Here is a 21,319-nt window from a genome sequence, read left to right as displayed (position 1 = left end):
GTGGGTAATTTTAATTGAAAAAAATATATATACAAGGTTCACAACTTGTCCCTCAAACTACAGCCATTTCTGCATTTCAATTAAAACTAGTCACAGATTAGTATTAACAGTAAGACTATAGCCCCTAAATGACTTCTGAGAAGTCAACAGTAACCGAAGCTGATTTACTGTGGAAATAAACATAGAAAGAATAAGGAGTAATCATAAATTGACCCACAGGATATAAAGAACAGCAGCTCTTGCTGGAGGTGGAAGAGCAGTGAAGAAGATCTGGCAGTGAATACATGGAGGGAAGACAACAGAGGAACCTGATGACTAAATTATTGCCCAAGTTTTTATTTTTACCCACGTTTTTATTTTTGCCCACCCCTAAAAAGAGGGCAAAAAATAAAGACGTAAAAAACAATCTCAAACTAAAGATGACATACAGAATAAAAAAAAAATGAGGCAAAGACTCATGACTGCTAGAATGTGCACCTACAGCATTCTAGTCGACTACAGCCATCTACAAATTGATGCTAAAAAAACTAGCAGGGCTCATTCAGAAGGGCAGCTTGAAAGGTACAACAGTAATCTCCAAACAGAGAAACTGCTTCTGATTCAGGCACCCTTTTCACAGAGGTAAATTATAAAAGCCATAAAATAGCAAGCATACAAAAGGCACTTAGAGAGAATATAAAGCCCTTGAGGTCTAACTTCAACTAAAATTAGACAACTAGTGTGTGCTCTTGATAGGTACACAAGTAATTTGAAAACAAAGTCTGATTCATGGCTCAGAGGTGCACACCACCTTGTCGAACTTCCCTTTGTCATTTCAGATGCTGGGAACAAGAATACTTACCAACTTTCGAACATCTTCAGACCAAACCTCTCCTCTCTGTGTCTGTTCAGCATAAAGGGAGATTCCTAGGAGCTGACTGAACAAAGAGTTCAAACCTTCCATGCACGCCCCAAGAGAGAAAAATGGACAGTACAAGCCAGGATCAATGTTGTACCTAAGGAAATAAAAGAATCCCAAACCAGTCAGTTGAGCTACATAAACTCCACTCTTCACCTCCAAGTCACAGGATGTGACAAAATACACCAGATAAGCCCCAAGGCCCTTATTGACCATGTTTGGATTTATTTTTCAAATAGTGAAACTAAGTCACAGACTAGTTATGGCACAGTGCTTCACAGTAACTCAATTTTTCTTATATTTAAATTTGGATACCAAACTCAGCAGATGTTGACCATGATTTTCAGACATGTGGTGAACGCGTAGCTCAAACAGACCATGGCAACACCATGGGTGGCCAGACTGAGGCTTTTGATCCACAAGAGGCCACCTGCACCTAAATGCCATTCCCATGCCAAGACTGTGCCATCTCACTGCTCAGAAAACGGAGCTGGCTTTGGCTGTGGTGTAAGCCAAATCCTCACCTAGGGCAGAAAACCAGTAAGCACTGCTGACTCTGCAGTCTCTTCTTTCGCAAGCAATAGAAAGGCCAAGGAGACACAATCAATTCCCACGTGTGAGGTGGGACTCCCTGAACCATGTAGAAAATATCTTACAGCTTTGAGACACATGAAGATTTTAGTATGTGATGTGGAGTTCAAACATGGCCAAGCTTCCTAAGCCTAAAATTGAACAACTCAGTATGTTCAAGACACTGTAGCACAGAAGACACGTGGGCAGGAGGACACCATGCATTCATCTAACCAGTGGGTTAGATGAATGGACAGTAAGGTGGATAGATAACTCGTTGAAAGTCAGAGCTCAGAGGGTCGTGATTAGGGGCACAGAGTCTAGTTGGAGGTCAGTGACAAGTGGTGTTCCCCAGGGGTCAGTACTGGGTCCAGTCCTCTTCAATATATTCAACAATGACCTGGACGAGGGGATAGAGTGCACCCTCAGCAAGTTTGCTGATGACACAAAGCTGGGGGGAGTGGCTGACACACCAGAAGGCTGTGCCGCCATACAGAGAGACCTGGACAGGTTGGAGAGTTGGGCGGAGAGAAACATTACGAAATTCAACAAGGGCAAGTGTAGGGTGCTGCACCTGGGGAGGAATAACCCCATGCACCAGTACAGGTTGGGGGCTGACCTGCTGGAGAGCAGCTCAGCTGAAAGAGACCTGGGAGTCCTGGTGGACAACAGGATGACCATGAGCCAGCAATGTGCCCTGGTGGCCAAGAAGGCCAAGGGCATCCTGGGGTGCATCAAGAAGAGTGTGGCCAGCAGGTGGAGGGAGGTCATCCTCCCCCTCTACTCTGCCTTGGTGAGGCCACACCTGGAGTACTGTGTCCAGTTCTGGGCTCCCCGGTTCAAGAAGGACAGGGAACTGCTGGAGAGGGTGCAGCAAAGGGCTACCAAGATGATTAGGGGCCTGGAACACCCCTCTTATAAAGAAAGGCTGAGGGATTTGGGTCTCTTCAGTCTGGAAAAAAAGACGACTGAGGGGGGATCTTATCAACACTTATAAATACTTAAAGGGTGGGTGTCAGGAGGATGGAGTCAGGCTCTTTTCAGTGGTGCCCGGGGACAGGACAAGGGGTAAAGGGCACAAACTTGAGCATAGGAAGTTCCACCTAAACATGAGGAGGAACTTCTTCAAGGGTGGCAGGGCACTGGCACAGGCTGCCCAGAGAGGTGGTGGAGTCTCCGTCTCTGGAGACATTCAAAACCCACCTGGACGCGTTCCTGTGCAACCTGCTCTGGGTGACCCTGCTCTGGCAGGGGGGTTGGACTAGATGATCTTCAGAGGTCCCTTCCAACCCTATGATTCTATGATCTGCATGCACGCAGATAAACTAAGAATGAACGAAAAGCAATTATAAAAGTAGTTCAGAGATGTATGAAGCCTATACTTGGGTTCAAACTTCCTGAGACTCTGACCCTAAAAAGTAAACGAACTACAAGTGTATCAAGCAAACAAACGCTTTGCAAACCGACATGTTCCACAAGCTGCTCAGGGCCACACAACTCTGGAGATGACAGCAAAATCAGAACTGGAATCTGCTTCTAGTTGTGTGTGGACCCCAAATGGCAAAAATGTTCTTGCTCCCTCATTTCACATACAAAGTCCAAGCGTTATTTGTACCATTTTCTGGGTTCTCAGAGTAAATACTGTTTAGAGAATTGCAGTCCCTCCCTTCTATCTTCTTTCTTCTTTCATGCTCTTGTGCTTTTGCTGATTAATGAAATGGTAACTAGTCACTGAAATTTAAACATGCATCAGCTAGACTACAATAGCTGAACACCAAAGACGAGAACCATGCTATTTCAAGGCCTGTGATCAAAAGGCTTAGTTAGAGACCAGCTGTGAAAGAGTCAGCTAGTCCCTATCCACTTACCTACCCTTCCTTCCCTCCCACTCCCATACACAAAAGACAAGACCTAAGAACGAAGTCCACTGGGGACGCTGCACTCGCCGATACGCTGCTCACAACTGCAGCTACAATTCAGTACCCAGCTTCAGTGCACCGTGATGCACAGCAGGCTGGGGTTACTTCTCTAAGCCACAGCGCTTGTTCTTGAATATGTCACTGTGTTTTGTTTTCTTTTTCTAGTATCCTTTACGTTACCTTTATCACATACTCTAGCAGCATTTTGCAACTACCATAGCAACATCTGTCAAAAATACAGGTATGCTCAGTTACAGGGTTTTGCTTATTATCACACTATACATGCCAGAAGCTAAAGTTTCTGTATTCCATTCTAATTATACTAGAACATAGACAATAAAGCTGATTTTGCCTCTACCATACTGACACAACTTGACTTCAAGATGCTCAGCAACACTTAAATTCACACTCTGCATGCTGCAAGACACACATTTTCCTTCTTACTCAAAAAGAGTCTTTACACCAAAAGAACAAAAATAAGCATGATATAAATCACTTTAGATCGTTAGATAAAAAGACTGAAAGCAACTCTCTAAAAGAAAGCAGAAGAGATGAGTTAATTTCCTTGTAATAAGCCACAGAAATTTGGAGTACGAAGGACTCCTGGAGCCCTTTACACCTGGAGCCTCCCAGAAGTACAGAATTACAGTGTATGTGTTGAATATCCTGAGATTTTAAAGTCAGCAATTCATAACAACTGCAGCTCCTTCAACAGTGGCACTTTTTGGAAAGCTAGCTGTAGCAGATAAATCTCAGATGTCTCCAGACTTTTACAGTATCACCCTGTGATCACCTTCTGCTCAGACTGTTACTGTGAGAAATTAAACCCACCACTAAGTGCTTCAGTCCTCTTCTTCTGATTCTGCTCTGAAGCTCTCCCTGCATACAAACCTGTTAAAATGACCCTTTTATTAAAAGAAAAAAATAACACCTTTTAGCAGCAAGTCCTAACAACCTCTGTAATAGTTTAGGACTGGTTTTTGTCACATCACTTTAAAATCTTATACCGTCAACCTACATATTATAGAATCATTGAATTGAATCATAGAATTGCTGAGGTTGGAAGGGACCTTTAAGATCATCGAGTCCAACCTTTAACCTACCCTCACAAAAGCCACTTCTAAACCATGTCCCTAAGGGCCCCATCTACCCTTTTTTTAAACACCTCCAGGGATGGTGAATCCACCACCTCCCTGGGCAGCCTATTCCAATGTTTAATAACCCTTTCAGTGAAAAAATGTTTCCTAATATCCAATCTAAACCTCCCCTGATGTAACTTGAACCCGTTTCCTCTCGTCCTATCACTTGTCACCAGGGAGAAGAGGTCAGCCCCCATCTCTCTACAACCTCCTTTCAGGTAGTTGTAGAGGGTGATGAGGTCTCCCCTCAGCCTCCTCTTCTCCAGGCTAAACAACCCCAGCTCCCTCAGTCGTTCCTCATAAGGTTTGTCCTCCAGACCCCTCACCAGCTTTGTAGCCCTTCTCTGGACGCGCTCCAACACCTCAATGTCCCTCTTGTCGCGAGGGGCCCAAAACTGAATATATAAGAATATAGAATATTAAGAATATTCTTTATTTATTAATTAAAGGAATTACTAAATTAATTCCTTTAATTAATTAATTAAGGAATATTATATTAATATTCTTTATAAGAATATTAAGCCGAGTTTCCCATTTGTAATTCAAACAATTGCTTCTTTAACTAAGGATGGACCATAAATGAAAAGGTTCACTATAAAAGTACTGTCTCAATAGAAGTTTACTATAACGTGAAGCAGGATTTCTACACATACGCGCCTCCAAGGTGGGAAACATGATTATCCTTCTTTTTAAAATTACAGCACTTATTTCAAAATAAATTAAAGATTAAATAGTAGGTAATGATACACATTTTGTATGGCTAAAAAACGACATGAAAAAAAATGGCTAAAGTTATACATCACTTTTAGTCCCAATTCAGCCTTGAGTTGTGTCGTAACCTAGAGCTACATGTCCTCAGAGCCAATTCAGATAAGCAGCATTTATTAGTTCTGGATCTGCCCCAGTCCTGCTTGTCCCACACTGGTTTCTGCTGAGCCACTCAAATTTACTGTACCTTGGTTTAGGCTCCAGAAAGGTTTATTAATCCAGGTGCTATCTCAGAACCAGGGCAGTAATACAGACACGCTCAAATGGTTCCATATGGAAGTTGCATGAGGGCTCTTTGCAGAGCTCATTTCAATCAGCCCTCCCAAAGCTACGCTGACCATGCGCAAAGGCCATCTAGTACCTTCACATCCTCCTCCCCCGAGACATCTAATAGCATCCAGGGTTTCCCCACCATTTCCTCCCTGTCAAAGGGGAGAAGAGAGCTGATTGTACAACATATTTCAAGAAAGAAGCCATATGATACAATACTACAAACACACACTTCACTAAATCAAAATTTAACTCCACCAACAGCTCACAGTCATAGCAAACCATCATATTTTCACAGTTGCAGGAAATTAAAACATGTAACTCCTACCAGTGAGTTCAGCTGCAGGAAAAGAGAATATGAAAATGGTAAGAAAGTCAAGAACATGACATTAAGTCATGAAATTAAGCAACATTTACACAGGAAGCAAGAAAAATCAAAAGTGTGACGTCAAGAGAGACCAGATTGCTCAAAATTTTCTGAAGAGCAGAATTCTTTTCTGATGGACCAGCTAATGCTGGAAACCATTTCCAAGCACATGAAAGACAAGAAAGTCATCAGGAATAGTCACCATGGATTCACCAAGGGCAAGTCATGCTTGACCAACTTGATGAACTTCCATGATGAAACAACTGGCATGGTAGACAAGGGGAGAGCAGTGCACACTGTCTACCTGGACTTCAGTAAGGCCTTTGACATTGTCTCCCGTAAGATCCTCACAGAGAAGCTGTCGATGTGTGGGCTGGATGAACAGACAGGGAGGTGGACTGAAACCTGTCCGAACAGCCAGGCCCAGAGGGAGGTGATCAGTGCCACAAAATCTATTTGGATTTGGAGACCAGTGAGTAGCAGTGTACTCCAGGGGTCAATACTGGGTCCAGTCCTGTTTAACAATGCTGTGGATGATGGGGCAGAGTGTACCCTCAGCACGTTTCCTGATGACACCAAACTGGGAGGAGTGGCTGAGATGCCAGGGGGTCGTGCTGCCACCCAGAGGGATCTTGACAGGCTGGAGAAATGGGCTGACAGGAATCTTGGAAGTTCAAGAATTGCAAAGTCCTGCACCCGGGCAGGAACAACCCCAGGCACCAACATATGTTGGGAGCCACCCAGCAAGAAAGCAGCTTTGCAGAAAAGGACCCGGGGGTTCTAATGGACACCAAGCTGAACATAACCCAGAAGTGGGCCCCTGCCGCAAAGAAGGCAAATGGCAACCTGGGCTGCGTTAGGCAAAGTATTGCCAGAGTTTGAGGGAGGTGATCCTTCCCCTCTACTCAGCACTGGTGACACCACACCTGGAGTGCTGCATCCAGCGCTGGGCTCCTCAGTACAAGAGAGACATGGACATACTGGAGAGAATCCAACAAAGGGCCACGAAGATGATGAAGGGATCACAGGAGAATCTCTCCTATGATGAAAGGCTGAGAGAGCTGGGACAGTTCAGCCTGGAGAAGAGAAGGCTCAGGGGGATCTTACTAATGCATATAAATACCTGGAAGGTGGGTGCAAAGAGGATGGAGCCAGGCTCTTCCCAGTGGTGCCCAGTGACAGGACCAGAGGCAATGGGCACAAACTGAAACGCAGGAGGTTCCCTCTGAACATCAAAAAACATTTTTTCCTTGTGATGGTGACTGAGCACTGGTACAGGTTGCCCCAGAGAGGTTGTGGCGTCTCCATCCTTGGAGATGCTCAGAAACCACCTGGACAAGGTCCTGAGCAACTGCCTTAGGTGGCCCTGCTTGAGCAGGGGGGTTGGACTAGATGACATCCAGAGGTCTCTTCCAGCCTCAACTATTCTGTGATTCTATGAAGATGTCATATGGAGCCTAGGACCAAGACCACACAGGTGCAGTATTTCAGCTTTATGTATCAGAGGAGGACAACATTTCATGCTAACCGCAAAGGATTACCACATTCAGTTGAAATACTGGATTAACGTGTTTGCTGGGGGGCAGAGGAGAAGAACTCTGAAACTACTTTATGTTTCACTTAATTTTTGTCAAAAATGCAGATAGAAACTAGCAGGAGATCGCAGCGATGTTTATTCATAGGTAGAGGAGCTGACATTAATATATTACAAGGAGAAGATAAGTGCCTATTTCTTCCTCATTCTCAGCACTCCTTGAACATGCGCTTTATCCCCATGAACTTACCCCATGATGTAGAGGATGGGGAGAAGGCTTTCTGATAGGTATTTTGTAATACACTGTCACTATCCAAAGTGGGGGGAAAAAATCAGTCTGTAATAGTTTTGTCTTTTGGAAAAGCATGATACTTACCCACCCACACAGGAAAATAGCAGTAACAGACTATACTGGCTTAAGGCAGACTCCCCAGGGGAACTAGTCCCCTACCATGGCTTAATGTTTGAAGATGTCACAATCTTGACATTTTGAGTACAATGAGGTCCTGATTAAACAAACACTTTAATAATAACTACACAAAGTTTATGTCAGTCACTTCTGGTAGAACATTGTCAGGATCAAACCTCTCCCACATTTAATGAAAAATGTGTGTTAATAGTCCTCTTGCCAACGGAAAATTGCAAAAGTTTTGAAAAACAACATTTTTTTAATACAGAACGCAAAAAAAAAATGTTTTTAGTTCTGATCTTACTTATTTCTCCATGTCCACGTTGCCTACTACACCAGTGTACAAACAAAGATCAAAGACAAAGATACTGAAAAATCCTCAAATAACTCCAGTGTCTAATGACACAAGACTAATATTTAAACTACTAATTACAATCCTGACAGTGGTCAGTGGTGATTATTAAGTTATCTGGCATCCATAGTTTGTTTCTTTGTTTGCAAGCCACTGCAATGTCATAGGAGTTACAAGGAAAGTGGTTAGAATAGGATAATATAAAGCAATTTTCACAATCAGATGATAATAATCAATAAGACACTTCAAAATGAGTATTGGGTACGGAAAAAAAGCTACTGCTCCAGGAAGTGGATAGTACATCTTCAAAAAAAAAAAATCTTTCTCTAATACCGGTCTATAAGTGATAATCATTCCAGACACCAAAACAGATTTAATTCACAAGTTTTAAACTTGGTCCTACCTCATACATGAACTCTCTTTTCGTAAATCAAGTAAGACCAACTACCATTGAAGAAAGTCTAACCTAAACTTGCACTGGTTCCAGGAAAATTTTCTCTTTGGTCTTATTTAGGGACAGAAATTAGCCAAACACTCAGCTATCTGAAGCTAATGTCCTATAACCAAAAACTCTGTTCCTGGATTTATTATTAATAGATGGTCTTGCCTTTCAGTGGCAAGAGCAAGCACACAACTGACTCTTTTTTGAGCCCCCACCTTCAAGATTTAATGCTACTCACTGCAGAATGAAAGGTGTAAAGCTAGATAAGATTAGAGGACAATGGGGAAAAGGGAAGAAATTAATTTAAAAGACTTGAATCTTTCCCAGAAAAAGAATACACAATGAGCAGAACAGGAAATCCTACAATCCCTAGTAGATCTGTAAAACTGAAGTCTGGCTGGAGGGTGTGGGTGGAAAAGTATTTGGAAGAGTTTACAGGCAAACTACATGCTCCCTTATTGAAGATTCTTGCTTGATTCCAGGCATCAAACGGTAGCAGCCATTAGCAACTTCATTGTTTCCAGATGACAGGAAAAAAGCATCTGTTTGCTAGCAAATGATTGCCCAACCTCAGCTACTCACGGCTTCATCACCTCAGTGAAACTGCAAGAACACAACATTTCCCAGGCACAGTATTTCACTGTTCAAATTCATGCTAATCCGAAACACCGTAGCACAATTTCTTGGCAGCAATGGGGACTGCGATTGTGACAGCAAGCCAAACTTCTCTTCTCTCAGCCTTTTGAATGAGACTTCTAATACTGTTCCAGGGTCTCGGGTTTTATCTTCAAAACAGTTTCTGACCCAGGCCAGATTATCTGAAACACCACATAAAACTCCAGGATGAAGACTTTTATCAATACACTCCCTTAGCACTTTAAACTGCCCTGTAACAAAGATACAGCTTGTCTGTGTAGGATGCAGAGCCTTTTTGAGGGCTGATCCAAGAGTGTAAAATGAATTTCTCCTGAAGCTAAAGGGGAAACTCAAAGTTCACCATCTTCTATCCCAGGTGCATGCTGTTTTCTTTGATCATTTTTTTCAAATGTGAAACCAAGTGTATTTGAAAACGCACACAAAAGCCTCCCAACAAAACCCTACCAAAACAAGGCATTCCACTGAACGTTACTTCTCTACTGATAGAATAAAAGGACAGAAATGAATTAGTTAATGAATTAACTGATATTGACTGACTCTATATAAAAAAGAGCAGCATTTCCAAAGTACTACAGCTTAGCCTGCCCCCGAACTGCTCACCGGTCAGAGCAAAGCAATCTTCAATAATCTACATATTAATAACTACTGATGACCCTACTGTGCATATAATTATTTTTTATTATTATATTACATGTTAAAGTAGCAGCCACTCTAAGAATCACTTTAGGCATGATTTTAAGCTGTTATCAACTGTGGGCTTAGTTTTCTAGCTTTGTTCCTTCTATTTAAAACAAATAGTAAAAAAATCAAATAAAACTGCAAGAAACAGCTGCTTTAATATTAGCACACTCTTTCTGATCACTCTTTGGCAAGCTGCCGCTACATTTATGCAGCCAAGTTACAACTTTTATCTCCTACAGGAAATGCATTCAAGTATTTTTGGGAAAAGAAATCAGAAAGGAAGTTATTACGACCCATACTGAACTACACTAATAGGCATTCTGCTACCAGTAAAATTTCTGCTAAGGGTTACTGCTACTAGAAAGAAAGGTTAATGTTCTGGAGAAAGACAGCTAAAATCTGTGCTGGAAACCGACTGGAGCCCCATTTGGCCACAGCAACTGCAGAGAAGTGCCTGAAGACAGGTTTTCTTGTATGCTGTAATTTGCAGCTTGCTTGCTGCACCAGCTGAGCAGACAGGCAGAATTCAATGAGGAGGATGATGCACATGGCAACTAACGTCACTAGCAGAACACTGTACTGCTGTCTCCAAACCTGGCAAATATGTGGAAACATGGTTACAGCACTTCCTAAGGAAGAAAAAGGATTTAGGTCAGCTAAGCAAGCCAGGGCAAGAATCAAACGTCCTGTCTGGATATCTTAAAATGTGAGTTCTTATATCTTAACTTAAAATGTGAGTCCTGGGCCCCAGCAAGGTGATTCAAAGTGCTTCAAATAGGCACCTAGGATGCCTACGTCACCAGAGAAAGGCAGACACAAACAAAATATAACGCCACTCTTGGGCTCAGCAAGGTACCAGCCAGAACTAACTAGTTCTGCTAACTAGCAGAAGTCTTCAGCTCAGCTATGAACTTTTGGTCCTCTCTGAAACTTTGGCTTCCCAGACTGGACTGCATGTTGTATACCAGAATCCCAAAAGGCTGAACAGCACAGTCTTTTCTATGGGAAGATGCCTCTGAAAATGGAGGCGAAGGAGATGGAAGAATGGCGGTCTGATGAATCACAACAGATCTTTGCGGAGAATGACATACTCCAGTCAAAAAGATTTCTTACCACAGAACCTTTCTTCTAGGGTATCTGAGGTCAAAAAAACAGGTGTGTACTGACTTTTGATACTTGCAGTGTTACAAAAAGTTTTCCCAACTATGCTTGAACTTGAGCACAGAAATTTTCTTCAGCACTGACGTGAAACTTAAAAGGATCTGAATGCACTTCTGGAAGGGCAGGAAAAGGAAATACCAAAATTTCTATCCGTTACAGACATGCACACCAGAAAACACAATTATTAATCTAAAATAAGACTTCCTGAAATCAAGAAGGCATTTTTACATGATCAGGTATTAGGAAAAAAAAAAAAAGACTGCTTTTAGTTTAGATGTAGGAAATACCACATTACATTTATGTAAAAAATAAAGGACACCAGTATATAAATCTCACTCTGAACAAATGAGAAACAGCATCAACAAATATATACATGAAGTCATCTACAGTGGAAAAGAATATTTTTCTCTGTGCCAAACTTTTAGTTAGAAACTTTGACTTAAAAAAAAAAAATCAAAAATTAAAAGTAGTCCCTTTTATTGTAATAACAAACCTTAAATTCTTTTCTTGTTCCTGTAGAATTGCATAACTCATATGCTTGAATGTCCAAAACTGTGAAAGACTGAGAAGCATAAAAATGAACAAAAGAAGTTTGTTCTGCTTCCATTTTTTCTTAAAATATATTTCAAGAACTTAATTCACTCTGAACATCTGATTTCAAATGTCAAAGCATTTATATTTATAACAAAGCCCAGGAAAGAATGAAAATTTTCTTATGTATTTTATGTCAGAATGTGAGCTCAGAAACTTTACAAAGAGAAATCTCAGTACTGTCCTAAAGAAAGTAGAAATATCAAAGAAAACAGTAGTTTCTTTGATGTAAATTCCTGCTTTATATTAAAGGATAAACTATGTTAAAAAATCCAGACACCTGACTTTTACAGTATGCAGCCCAGCACTATTTTTAAAAGAAGAAATGTAGCCACACCAATTTAAAAAACCAATTTTAAGAAGAAGTTAACTGACACAATGAGGTTTGGTTATTCTTCAAGAACAGCAGGCTTCAAACAAAAAGGCTGTGTCCCTGTGAAGAACAAAGATGTAGTATGTCATTATAAATAATTATTTCTAAGCTTGTATGACTTCACTGAGTCTAAATAAAATGCAGACTTCTAAAATCACTTTCATTTAAGCTGCATATTTGGAAGGAAACTAAGACTGTTTTGTGTAGCATGACTTTCATCTATTCTATGAAGAATGCTTTTTATAAACTTGGACATTAGGGATATTTGAGTAAGGATCACTGTTCTTCAGAACATGAGCATTCAGGCTCTTAACAACTGCAAATTAGCTGCTTGGCAAGAATTCTTATCATTGACTATTAAGTGTAGTCCCTGATATCCCGATTTCTTTTTCTTTTTTTGAGAAAAATTATTATCCTGTTGATGTCCAGGAAAATATAGAACACTAAGTTAACTATCTCTAATAAAACAGATTCTCCCAAAACTTTCAAAGAAACTTGAAAAAAATGTTGTTAGTGGAAGATAAAAGTGAGACGAACCCCTCAGGTTAACTTAAAGAGATCAAGACAAGGAAAACCCCTTCCAATTTTCATTACATGCCAGACTCTGAAATTTAATTCTTTACCTGAAGGGAGACTCTTAACCATGATTTATAGAAGATTCTGGATTTCTTAAAAATAATAATAATAATAATAGAAAGTCTTTGTACTCTCATCAACCATAAACTAATACCTGTATCTCACATTCCTTTTCTCTTTCTGTTAATTGTACTTCTTAGAATATTTTAGAAGAGGTCAGGGGGTAATTTGAAATATCGGTTTGGTATCGACACTGTATGCATCTTTTAAATTTGACTTTGCTTTCAAATCAACAACAATTTCTTTGTCCTTCCACAATATTTGGAATAAATAAATAACTCTTGAAACTTGAATTCTGCTTCACAGCAAGCCTTTTCAATAACTTTCAGGTTTTCCTCCAAAAAGCTTGGTTCATTAGCTTAGTGACTGGTAAGTTAAATGGACTTTTTGCACCTACATTAGTTGATTTAATAGAAGACATGCCTTCTCTTGCTTATAAACAGATACTTAGAGAAAGTTTTCCTTCGCTATGAGTACTTTGGTTGAAAGATTTCCTGGTTCTTTTTGAATTTTGCATTATTTTTCCACTTCAGCTTTCAATTTGCACAGAGTGACAGTTTTCTCACATATTCCATAAAGGGTCTGGGCTATTTTTCAAACATGGTGTTTCCAACGAAGAACACTCTTTTGTAAAACTAAAAATAACTTCACAAAAAGCAGCCATAAATGAGTTTATTTACAAGTACCTTGCAAACCTCAACATTAGGTGCAGCTTTTAGCAGCTTTAGAAACAGCTAGAGTCATGTTTAGCTACCTTGGTATTGCCCTTACACCTCTGAAAAAACGAAAGTGCTGCCCACTCTCCCTTCAAGCCGGCAGCCTGTGTACAGTCCCAGGAAGAAAGGAGATGAGTTATTCCTAATTTCTGCTCAGCTGGTCACCCCAAGATCCAAAACACCTTCAGTTGCTGTGGTGGCTTCTCTTTCTGACACAGCAGGAAACTGGCTCATTCTGGCATTGATTTGTTCATGCCCAAGGCCAGTCTTATTTATTTCTGCAGTCCCAAAGAGACAGACCAGCGGAGTGCAATACCCCGCAAGCACATCCCAGTTGCAAGTCGAATAAAATCTGTGACACTTTGGCAAAAATCCCAACAGTGAATTATAGCCAGCGAAGTCAGTCCAGCCTGGTAAGCACCAAAGGGTTAGGGAAACAGGAGTCAACACCAAATATACTAAGCTCAGCACTGACAGTTCTGTGCCTTCGTCAGAAGAGGCTTAATCCCACCTTAATCCCACCCCCAACAGTCAATCCCACCTTCAAGGCAAACAGTTGACCTCAAAAGGTCTTTTCCAGCATTTTGGGTTTTTTTATGACCCAGAAGAAGTCAGCAAGGTGACTACATCTTTGCAAGATCAGGGCCTTGAGAATTATTTGTATCTGCAGCTGCACTTACTGAGAAGTAAAGGGATTTAATTAATAACATGGTACTTGCCTGCACTAAAACTCAACAGTATTATTTTTATAATACACATATTAGACATCTTCTTACTTGTTAGAGGCTGAAGCATGTTCTAGCATTCACTGTTTTATTACTTTTCGCCTGCCAAAATTCTTAAGGTTCTCCTAATTACTCTATCTTCTTTTAAGATACTACTACCATGAATTTCAGACTTTTGTCTCCAGTTTCTCTTAAATATACATTTATACTGACATCTGTTTTCTCTGCCACTTAAACTATAGCTACAAAAACATGACACTGTCTTAGGCATGGGTTTAAAGCCAGAAAGGCTACTTAACGCAATTTAGAGAAAAAAAAAAAAAAAAAAAAAAGAGTAAACTATCCTGTTACCATCAATGGGAGACTTACACTTTTGAAGTAGGATCAAGTTTCCAGGGAAAAGACTTGGTAAAAGCTGACAGAAACAAAATTCTCCTGGATAAGTTTACATAAAGAAAAACGTACCCTGTGAATTAAGTCTAGAGCTCCTCCTGCTGTTCAACTTACAAAACAGCAGAAATGGTCAGTAGGGGCTGTAGAAGCAGAGCGAAAATACAGGCAACCTGATAATGACAGCAAATGTCATTAAAATTCCATAGTCCAAATGCATCTGAATATCCTACATTATTCAGAAGTAAATATCCAGCTCTTAAAACTAATTATGGGAAATCCAACAAAGGATTTGTTTCCTTAATCCTGTTCTAATATGGAATAAATATATATTTAGAATATAAAATATATAACTACATTCAAAATATACAACATACACATTGAAAATATGTCATTTGAAACAATTTGATGTAGCTGGTCAAAATCTGGAGAGCTAAAGAGGAAGTAAAAGATCACATCTGGATCACATTGTCCAATGTTTACTCACATTTCTGTTTGCAAATATGGTCATACAGACCAAAATAGTTTAACAGTAAACCATTTTCAAGAGACACAGACACTGTCCCATCTAATATTTCTTGCACCCCTTAGTGGTTTATGTGCAACATACTGGAACATTGCTAAGTTACTTAATCAAGAACTAAACTCCTGTAGTCGCTTCATACCTAGGTTTGTAAAGATAATTTGCATTTTAGGTACCTGACAATACCTACTTCTGTATTCAGCTTGAGCCACAGCGACAACAGCAGTCCAAAAGAAACACCCAAAAGCATACATTTGCTTTCGCTTTCAACAAAAACATTTTACTAAGTAAAAAAACCCCAGAAATTCCTAACCATACAGAAATCCACCACACAAACTACTACCGAGTCCCCAAACATGACAAATGAAAATGTAAGCTGTGCTCCGCACACAGCACTATTATAAATATGACCACGGCATTTCTGTAAAAGATATAAAGCTGAAAGTAAATTTCTTCCAAAAAAGAGAAACCCTTGAAGAACAAAATAACTAATCTACTAAAGAAAGAATACTAAGAATGGGAGAAATTCATGACAGGTAAATATATCTTGTTTAAAAAAATATTTTGTCATTCCATGATGCAAAAACACAAAAATAAAAGAGAATGCGGCAAGTAAAAATTAAATTATTTATTTCTCTTACAAATAAATAAAATGAAACATGATACAAGTAAAAAAAAAAAGAAAAAACAAAACAAACAGATAGTATAAATTATTTTCCCAGAAAAAAAAAATAAAACAAAACCAAACAAACCTAGGAAAACAACACCACTTTTCCTTAGAGACATAATTTAATACTGCAAGATAATTGTCTCAGTTAGAAAGAGAGTAACAACAAATAGCCAAAAGTCAAACTCCTGCCAGTATGAAATTTTGTGACAGATATGGTTCTCATCTTCCAGTTACAAAAGTGTCGAATTGAACATACCACAGCATCAAAGGGGCATTCGAGAAAGGATGTGGTCAAACAGAGGTAAGTAGGAATACAAGATACAGGATAGTGGATCCACATTTACTTAGATAATAAGTGGCAAATCGAATACGTTTAGGGCACAGGCATTACAAGGTATATTCCTGTCCTCTGGTTGCTGTTTGAATACTCTCTGACTCCTGCCTAGTTTCAGTCATAAAGCACAGCCACTGATACTTGGCAGTGGAGAAGCGAGTTTTCCCTTTTCAGGGCTGACTACCCATTACCCGGTACCCTGTTAATTACCTACAATATGGGCAGAATGAATATAAAGCATTGTTAAGACACTATCAGATCAAAAACTTTTCCCAAAGACAGACCACTATACAGAAAACAGGACAGTGAAAGACCTAAAGCCCTTGGTTTTTAGCAAAAGACTGGTGCACATGATGGAGAAGAAAACTACTTTTCCTTCCCTGTCCTGTAGATGCCTGTGTATCTGACAGAAAAAAGTGCTCCTGCCCAACCTGCAAGGAAAAAAAGGCTGGGCCCCAATCCTGCACTGTAATCACAGAGGCCCTACATGGGTTTGGAAGATTCTTCACACTGATCCAGCTGCCAGACTTGGTGCCTGAATAAGTAAAAAATAAGTACATTGCCAGTGTCTTGGTCTGTTTTACCTGCAGCACTCCCTTCATAAAGCTACCATGCAATTCTTAAGGTAAAGTAACTTTACTGGGTCTTTTACAAAGCCTCACAAGGAAAGGAAATATTTTTCTTCCTAATGCCAAAATGAACAGAATAATCTATTTGTGATCATCAGCAGCTTAATTACAACATGGTTAGCTTCATGAGATGGTCTAAGAAGGACAGTAAGACAGTATCAGAAGACACCCCTCCAGAAAGAGAAACAAACAAACACAGAGCCTTCTACAACTAACGCTCTAACCCTTAAGGGACACACTAATATTGAAAACAGGGAAAGCTGACACTGTAGGAAATACAGAAAATAAATAGGATATGTAGACAATAAATATCAACATTTGTCAGTAATGTCAGGCACTATGGATAAGAATGTAATTCTTTGTGTTTTGAACACACTAGGCATGCAAGGTAAAGGAGACTGTAAACTACAACATAATACGTATCTTGGACGAGTACGACAGTGCTCTTCCAGACTCCTATTCACCATTGGGAAGGTGGGGTTTGGAGACAGATGAACCTTGATTCTCCTCCAGTATAACCACTACTTCGTTTCCACTTTCACAGAAGCGTGTCTGCTACCTGTCCAGTTTAGAACAAAAGCAGCCACTGCCAAGCTGTGGCACAAACACGCAATCCATGCATACACTGTGGAGTGATGCGTGTTCCTGCATCAGCTACTGGGAGCAGACCCAGTAACTGGACATCCCTCTCACCCCCATGCACAGCAAGTTCTGCACACCCAGGACGTGAGCTGCTGCTCATAAAACTACTGCCTCAATAACAAAGTACAAAAAAGCTGCAGAACAGACAGGCCAACAGCTGGCAACCCTTCCACACCATGTCTACCATAGCTTTCTGATCCAGAGTGAAATACTACTTTAATCAGATATATCCAGTCTGTTGGAAAAAAAACCCAAAAATCTACAAATCTGCAGTGAAGGAAGATTTTTTCCTCCCCCTCTTGTGAGAGAAGCACAACTTTAAATTATCTTTTCCAACACAAATGTAAAAGGTCACCGCTGCTGATCTAATAAAGGCAACATGCAGGGCTCACGTCTTTCAGAGTTGGCATCTCATTATGTGCAAAGGTCTTGTGCACTATTTAAGTCAGCATAAAGGATTTATTTCCCAGCCTTTGCAGAAGAGATGAGAATGAATTCTATCCATAAATAGTGCAGATCTACTCAAGAAGTTGCTATTTCAAGTCTGTAGAAAGGGATGATAGGTGCATGTTCAATAAGAAGTACAATACAGTTAAAATATGAAGAGGAGTTGGATTGTATTCAGTGATCAAAATTTATTTTTAAACGTTACTGCAGCACAGCTAAGAGCTAAAAGCCAAACAAGAACAAGGATTTTCTAGCTGTTCTGAAACTGCTTCATCCTCATATCTTCAAAGAAGGCCAATACTTCCCTGTAAAACAACACAACAGCCAAAAACTTCTACAGGCATTCCAGCAGTAACTAAGAAATGTTACAAAAAACTGCCCCACCAGATACTCTTTATTTTTTCGTATTGAAATACATCTTCAAAGAAGGAAATCCAGTTAACATTGAGGACTTTCTTTACCCTTATTGCAAAGCATGAAATAAAGACACTCATTTACATTACAATCATGAACATAAGGAGCTTACCTCTCAGCACGAAGGACGCCACTGTAGTAAGGGTGATCCCATGGCATCAGCTTCTGAAAGAGAATTCCAGCTTATAATTACAATAATGGCAAATAAGTGAACCCAAAGTAAAAGTTTTGTTTCCTTTGAATATTTCTGCAGTTTTGACAAGTCACAGAACTTTAAAACATAATGGGAAACATTCAGTGCTAAAAATACCATCAGAAATAGCATCATATATCATAACTTGAAAACTTTTTTTTAACATTTGCTTGAAGATGGTACCTCTTATTCAAATACATAATGGGACTTCATACCAGATTTCAAGAAACACACTCAATTCAAATAAAAAGATAAACCTAGCTATGTACAGAATTAGGATACATACAATACAGTATGCAAACTGGACATGCATCTAACCTAAAGTACAGCCTTTATTTTTCAAATGAGTCAATTAATTCAAAACAAAGTAATATTCCCTTTCGCCACTTCATCTTTTGGTTATCTCAGTATCATTTTGCATAAACCAACAGCTATCTCTCACTCAATGCTTGGTTTAATACAAATACCAGCTAAGCAGTCAAAAAGCATTTGAAGACAGGAGACAGAAAGTTTCTTTTTCTAATCATACTACGTGTTGTACACTAAACTAGAGTTAACTTTTCTTGTAGAACAGGTTAGCTTATACTATATTTTTAAAAAAACAAAACAGAAAACCACACATGAAAATTTAACTTACTGAATTCTGGGGGTTCAGCTTCATCTTCATCTTTGTCATCATTTCAAAATCTTTTCGAGCTCTGAAAAACATTTTTATAATGAAAAGTGTTAATGAAAGACCTTGGAGCAATGGAATACAGCATACAATAATAGTCCATCCTAATAAAATGCCCATCATCAGAGATCGATAGTAAATATCTATAAAATGGCAGCCCCGTGTACTATGGTAAAAGAACTTTTCCATTCTGCTTCTGTCATTCAGGTACCTCTAAATCAAGTCCCTCTTACGCTGGTTGTACACCTCCAAAGCATTTTCTTTCTTACAATACACCACATTTATACAGAGTGATGAAACTGTTTTATGCTCTTGGAGGTAAGAAGGACAAACAGGGGAATTTTCTTATAGATGTAAAATATATGGACTAGTGTGTATAGAGAGAAGACCAAGGGGGGTGTTCTGCAACACTTAAACTTGGTCTTCTTGTTTGCTGTTGCCTGCATTTCTTGGCACATCACTTGTTGCATTCAGTCCTGGGTGTTCTCTGATCATAGACACAGAATTTATTCTAAGCCAATAGCTTCCCTCAAAACTCTGAGAAGTCTTGCGTTTTGTTTTTTTTTTCATCACGGCATATAAATAAGCAGCACTGGCTAACTTATTAGTGCACAACTCCCTCTATTCTTGAAACAAAGAGTATGGTTCGAAAAATAACTTTGTGAAAAAGACATACCTTTTAGACAACTGGTCAGAAAGCTTCTCCAGAAACTGTGTTACCGTTTCTAGAAGTACAAGGGGGGGGAAGAATATTTAAGAAAGTGATTTCTTGCCTTAAAAGATGTTAAGTTTACATCAAAATAAGCTGCCTTAGAACAACAAAGTTCTTTTTAGAACAACAAACTACTCCGTTGACCGCTGTGCCATCATTTCAAGAGAATTTAGTACATCATCTACTTTGTTACATGCTGGGATAACGGCAACTTCATAATCTAAGGAGTGAGCGCTGATTCTGAACAAAACCACTGGTTCCTGTTCAGTGAGTGTTGCCATTTATAGAAAGCACGAGTATTGCACACAGCAAAAGGTAACTGCAGTAAGATACTTCACTGAAGAAATAAGTGTAAACTTAGCGAAAGAAACTAACAACTTTTGACCTCATACCTAACACAGTGCATTTGATTTCTCAGTATGTCCTTCCACACATGTCTTATACCTGGAGTTTTGGCCATTGTTCCCTGAAGAGCCCTGTGGGCAAAGGTGTCGTACCCAACCAGCTGTGCCAGACTGTTTCGGCTAGCAAGCAATTCTTCTAAACGGCTCAACTGCTCAGCGTTTGGGTAAAGAAAAATCTTGTAAGCAGCTTCTCGCACCTATTATTAAAAAAAAAAAATAAAAAGGTCACATTACAACAGTGCAATCTTTAAGGGAAACAAGTGATGCAATTGAAGATCTGGCATTACAGCTGTATTTCACTGATACTGTTGGGAAAAGGCCTAAAGCCTTTTAACAGTAGTAATTACTACTGCCTGACAATTACTGCTCTCTTATCCATTAAAGATGGAATGAGGAAATGGAATGAGACAACCTAACAGATCAAGACTGCCAAAAGGGGTCCTGTTCTCTAGTCCTGTCAACAGTCCCCTCTCCGCTCATTGCCTCCTTCCTTCTGCCAACATCTGTGCTTCTCAGACCACTCTGGGGGCTGTCTTAACTCACTAAAACTTCTGAAAATAAACCCAAAAGAAAGCCAAATTGTTCTCTGCGTGTCAGTTAAGCTGGCTTATGGAAGGATCTGATAAGAACCAGAGACAGGGTCAGGGGAGAAAAAACAAAGAGAAAGAAAAAAGCCTTATTTCTTTTGAAGTACCCAACTATTAGTCTGCCCATCTGCCCACAGACAATCAGTCTTTCTCCTATTTCAAGTTTGGGGTTTTTTACAGCTCTCAAAAAAAAAAAAAAAAAAAAAAAAAAATCACTTTGAGCCTCAGAAAATTTGGTAAAATCGAAGATAATCTTTATTTTGTACATATGGAATAGGCTTAAGAAATCCAGCAACAACTTATGCTTGTCTTCATTTGAAATAAGCTTCTCTCTTGGATCATATATTCAAGAAGAATGCAGGTCCTGGGTTTATAAAAAATGCAACTATGATAATTCACAAGTCATTTTGTACCTGTTCCATTTCACCAGACTTTCATTTCAAAATAAGCACATAAAGTATGTAAGATGATTCCCCTTCTTTGAACATGCTTC

At 39.6% G+C, this 21,319-nt stretch overlaps 1 protein-coding gene across 3 annotated transcripts in view; it reads right to left on the bottom strand.

The window, feature by feature from the left end:
- The window catches only part of MIPEP (mitochondrial intermediate peptidase), an 84,356-nt gene that overhangs the window by 50,950 nt on the left and 12,087 nt on the right, over positions 1 to 21,319 (bottom strand). For all 3 annotated transcript variants that reach the window (XR_012584845.1, XM_074569144.1, XM_074569155.1), the window contains exons 7-11: positions 20,280 to 20,436; positions 19,800 to 19,848; positions 19,088 to 19,148; positions 18,370 to 18,422; positions 842 to 995 (exon numbers count right to left, since the gene is read on the bottom strand). Coding sequence is in view for 2 of the 3 variants with exons in the window: in XM_074569144.1 (XP_074425245.1) it covers positions 842 to 995; positions 18,370 to 18,422; positions 19,088 to 19,148; positions 19,800 to 19,848; positions 20,280 to 20,436 (474 nt within the window). In the remaining variant the exon portion in view is untranslated. The remainder of the gene's footprint in view (positions 1 to 841; positions 996 to 18,369; positions 18,423 to 19,087; positions 19,149 to 19,799; positions 19,849 to 20,279; positions 20,437 to 21,319) is intronic.

This window comes from Larus michahellis, chromosome 1 (assembly GCF_964199755.1).
Source record: "Larus michahellis chromosome 1, bLarMic1.1, whole genome shotgun sequence".
Taxonomy (NCBI): Eukaryota; Metazoa; Chordata; class Aves; order Charadriiformes; family Laridae; genus Larus; species Larus michahellis.
The sequence above is the reverse complement of the archived record's forward strand: the minus strand, read 5'-3'. Positions and strand labels throughout refer to the sequence as shown.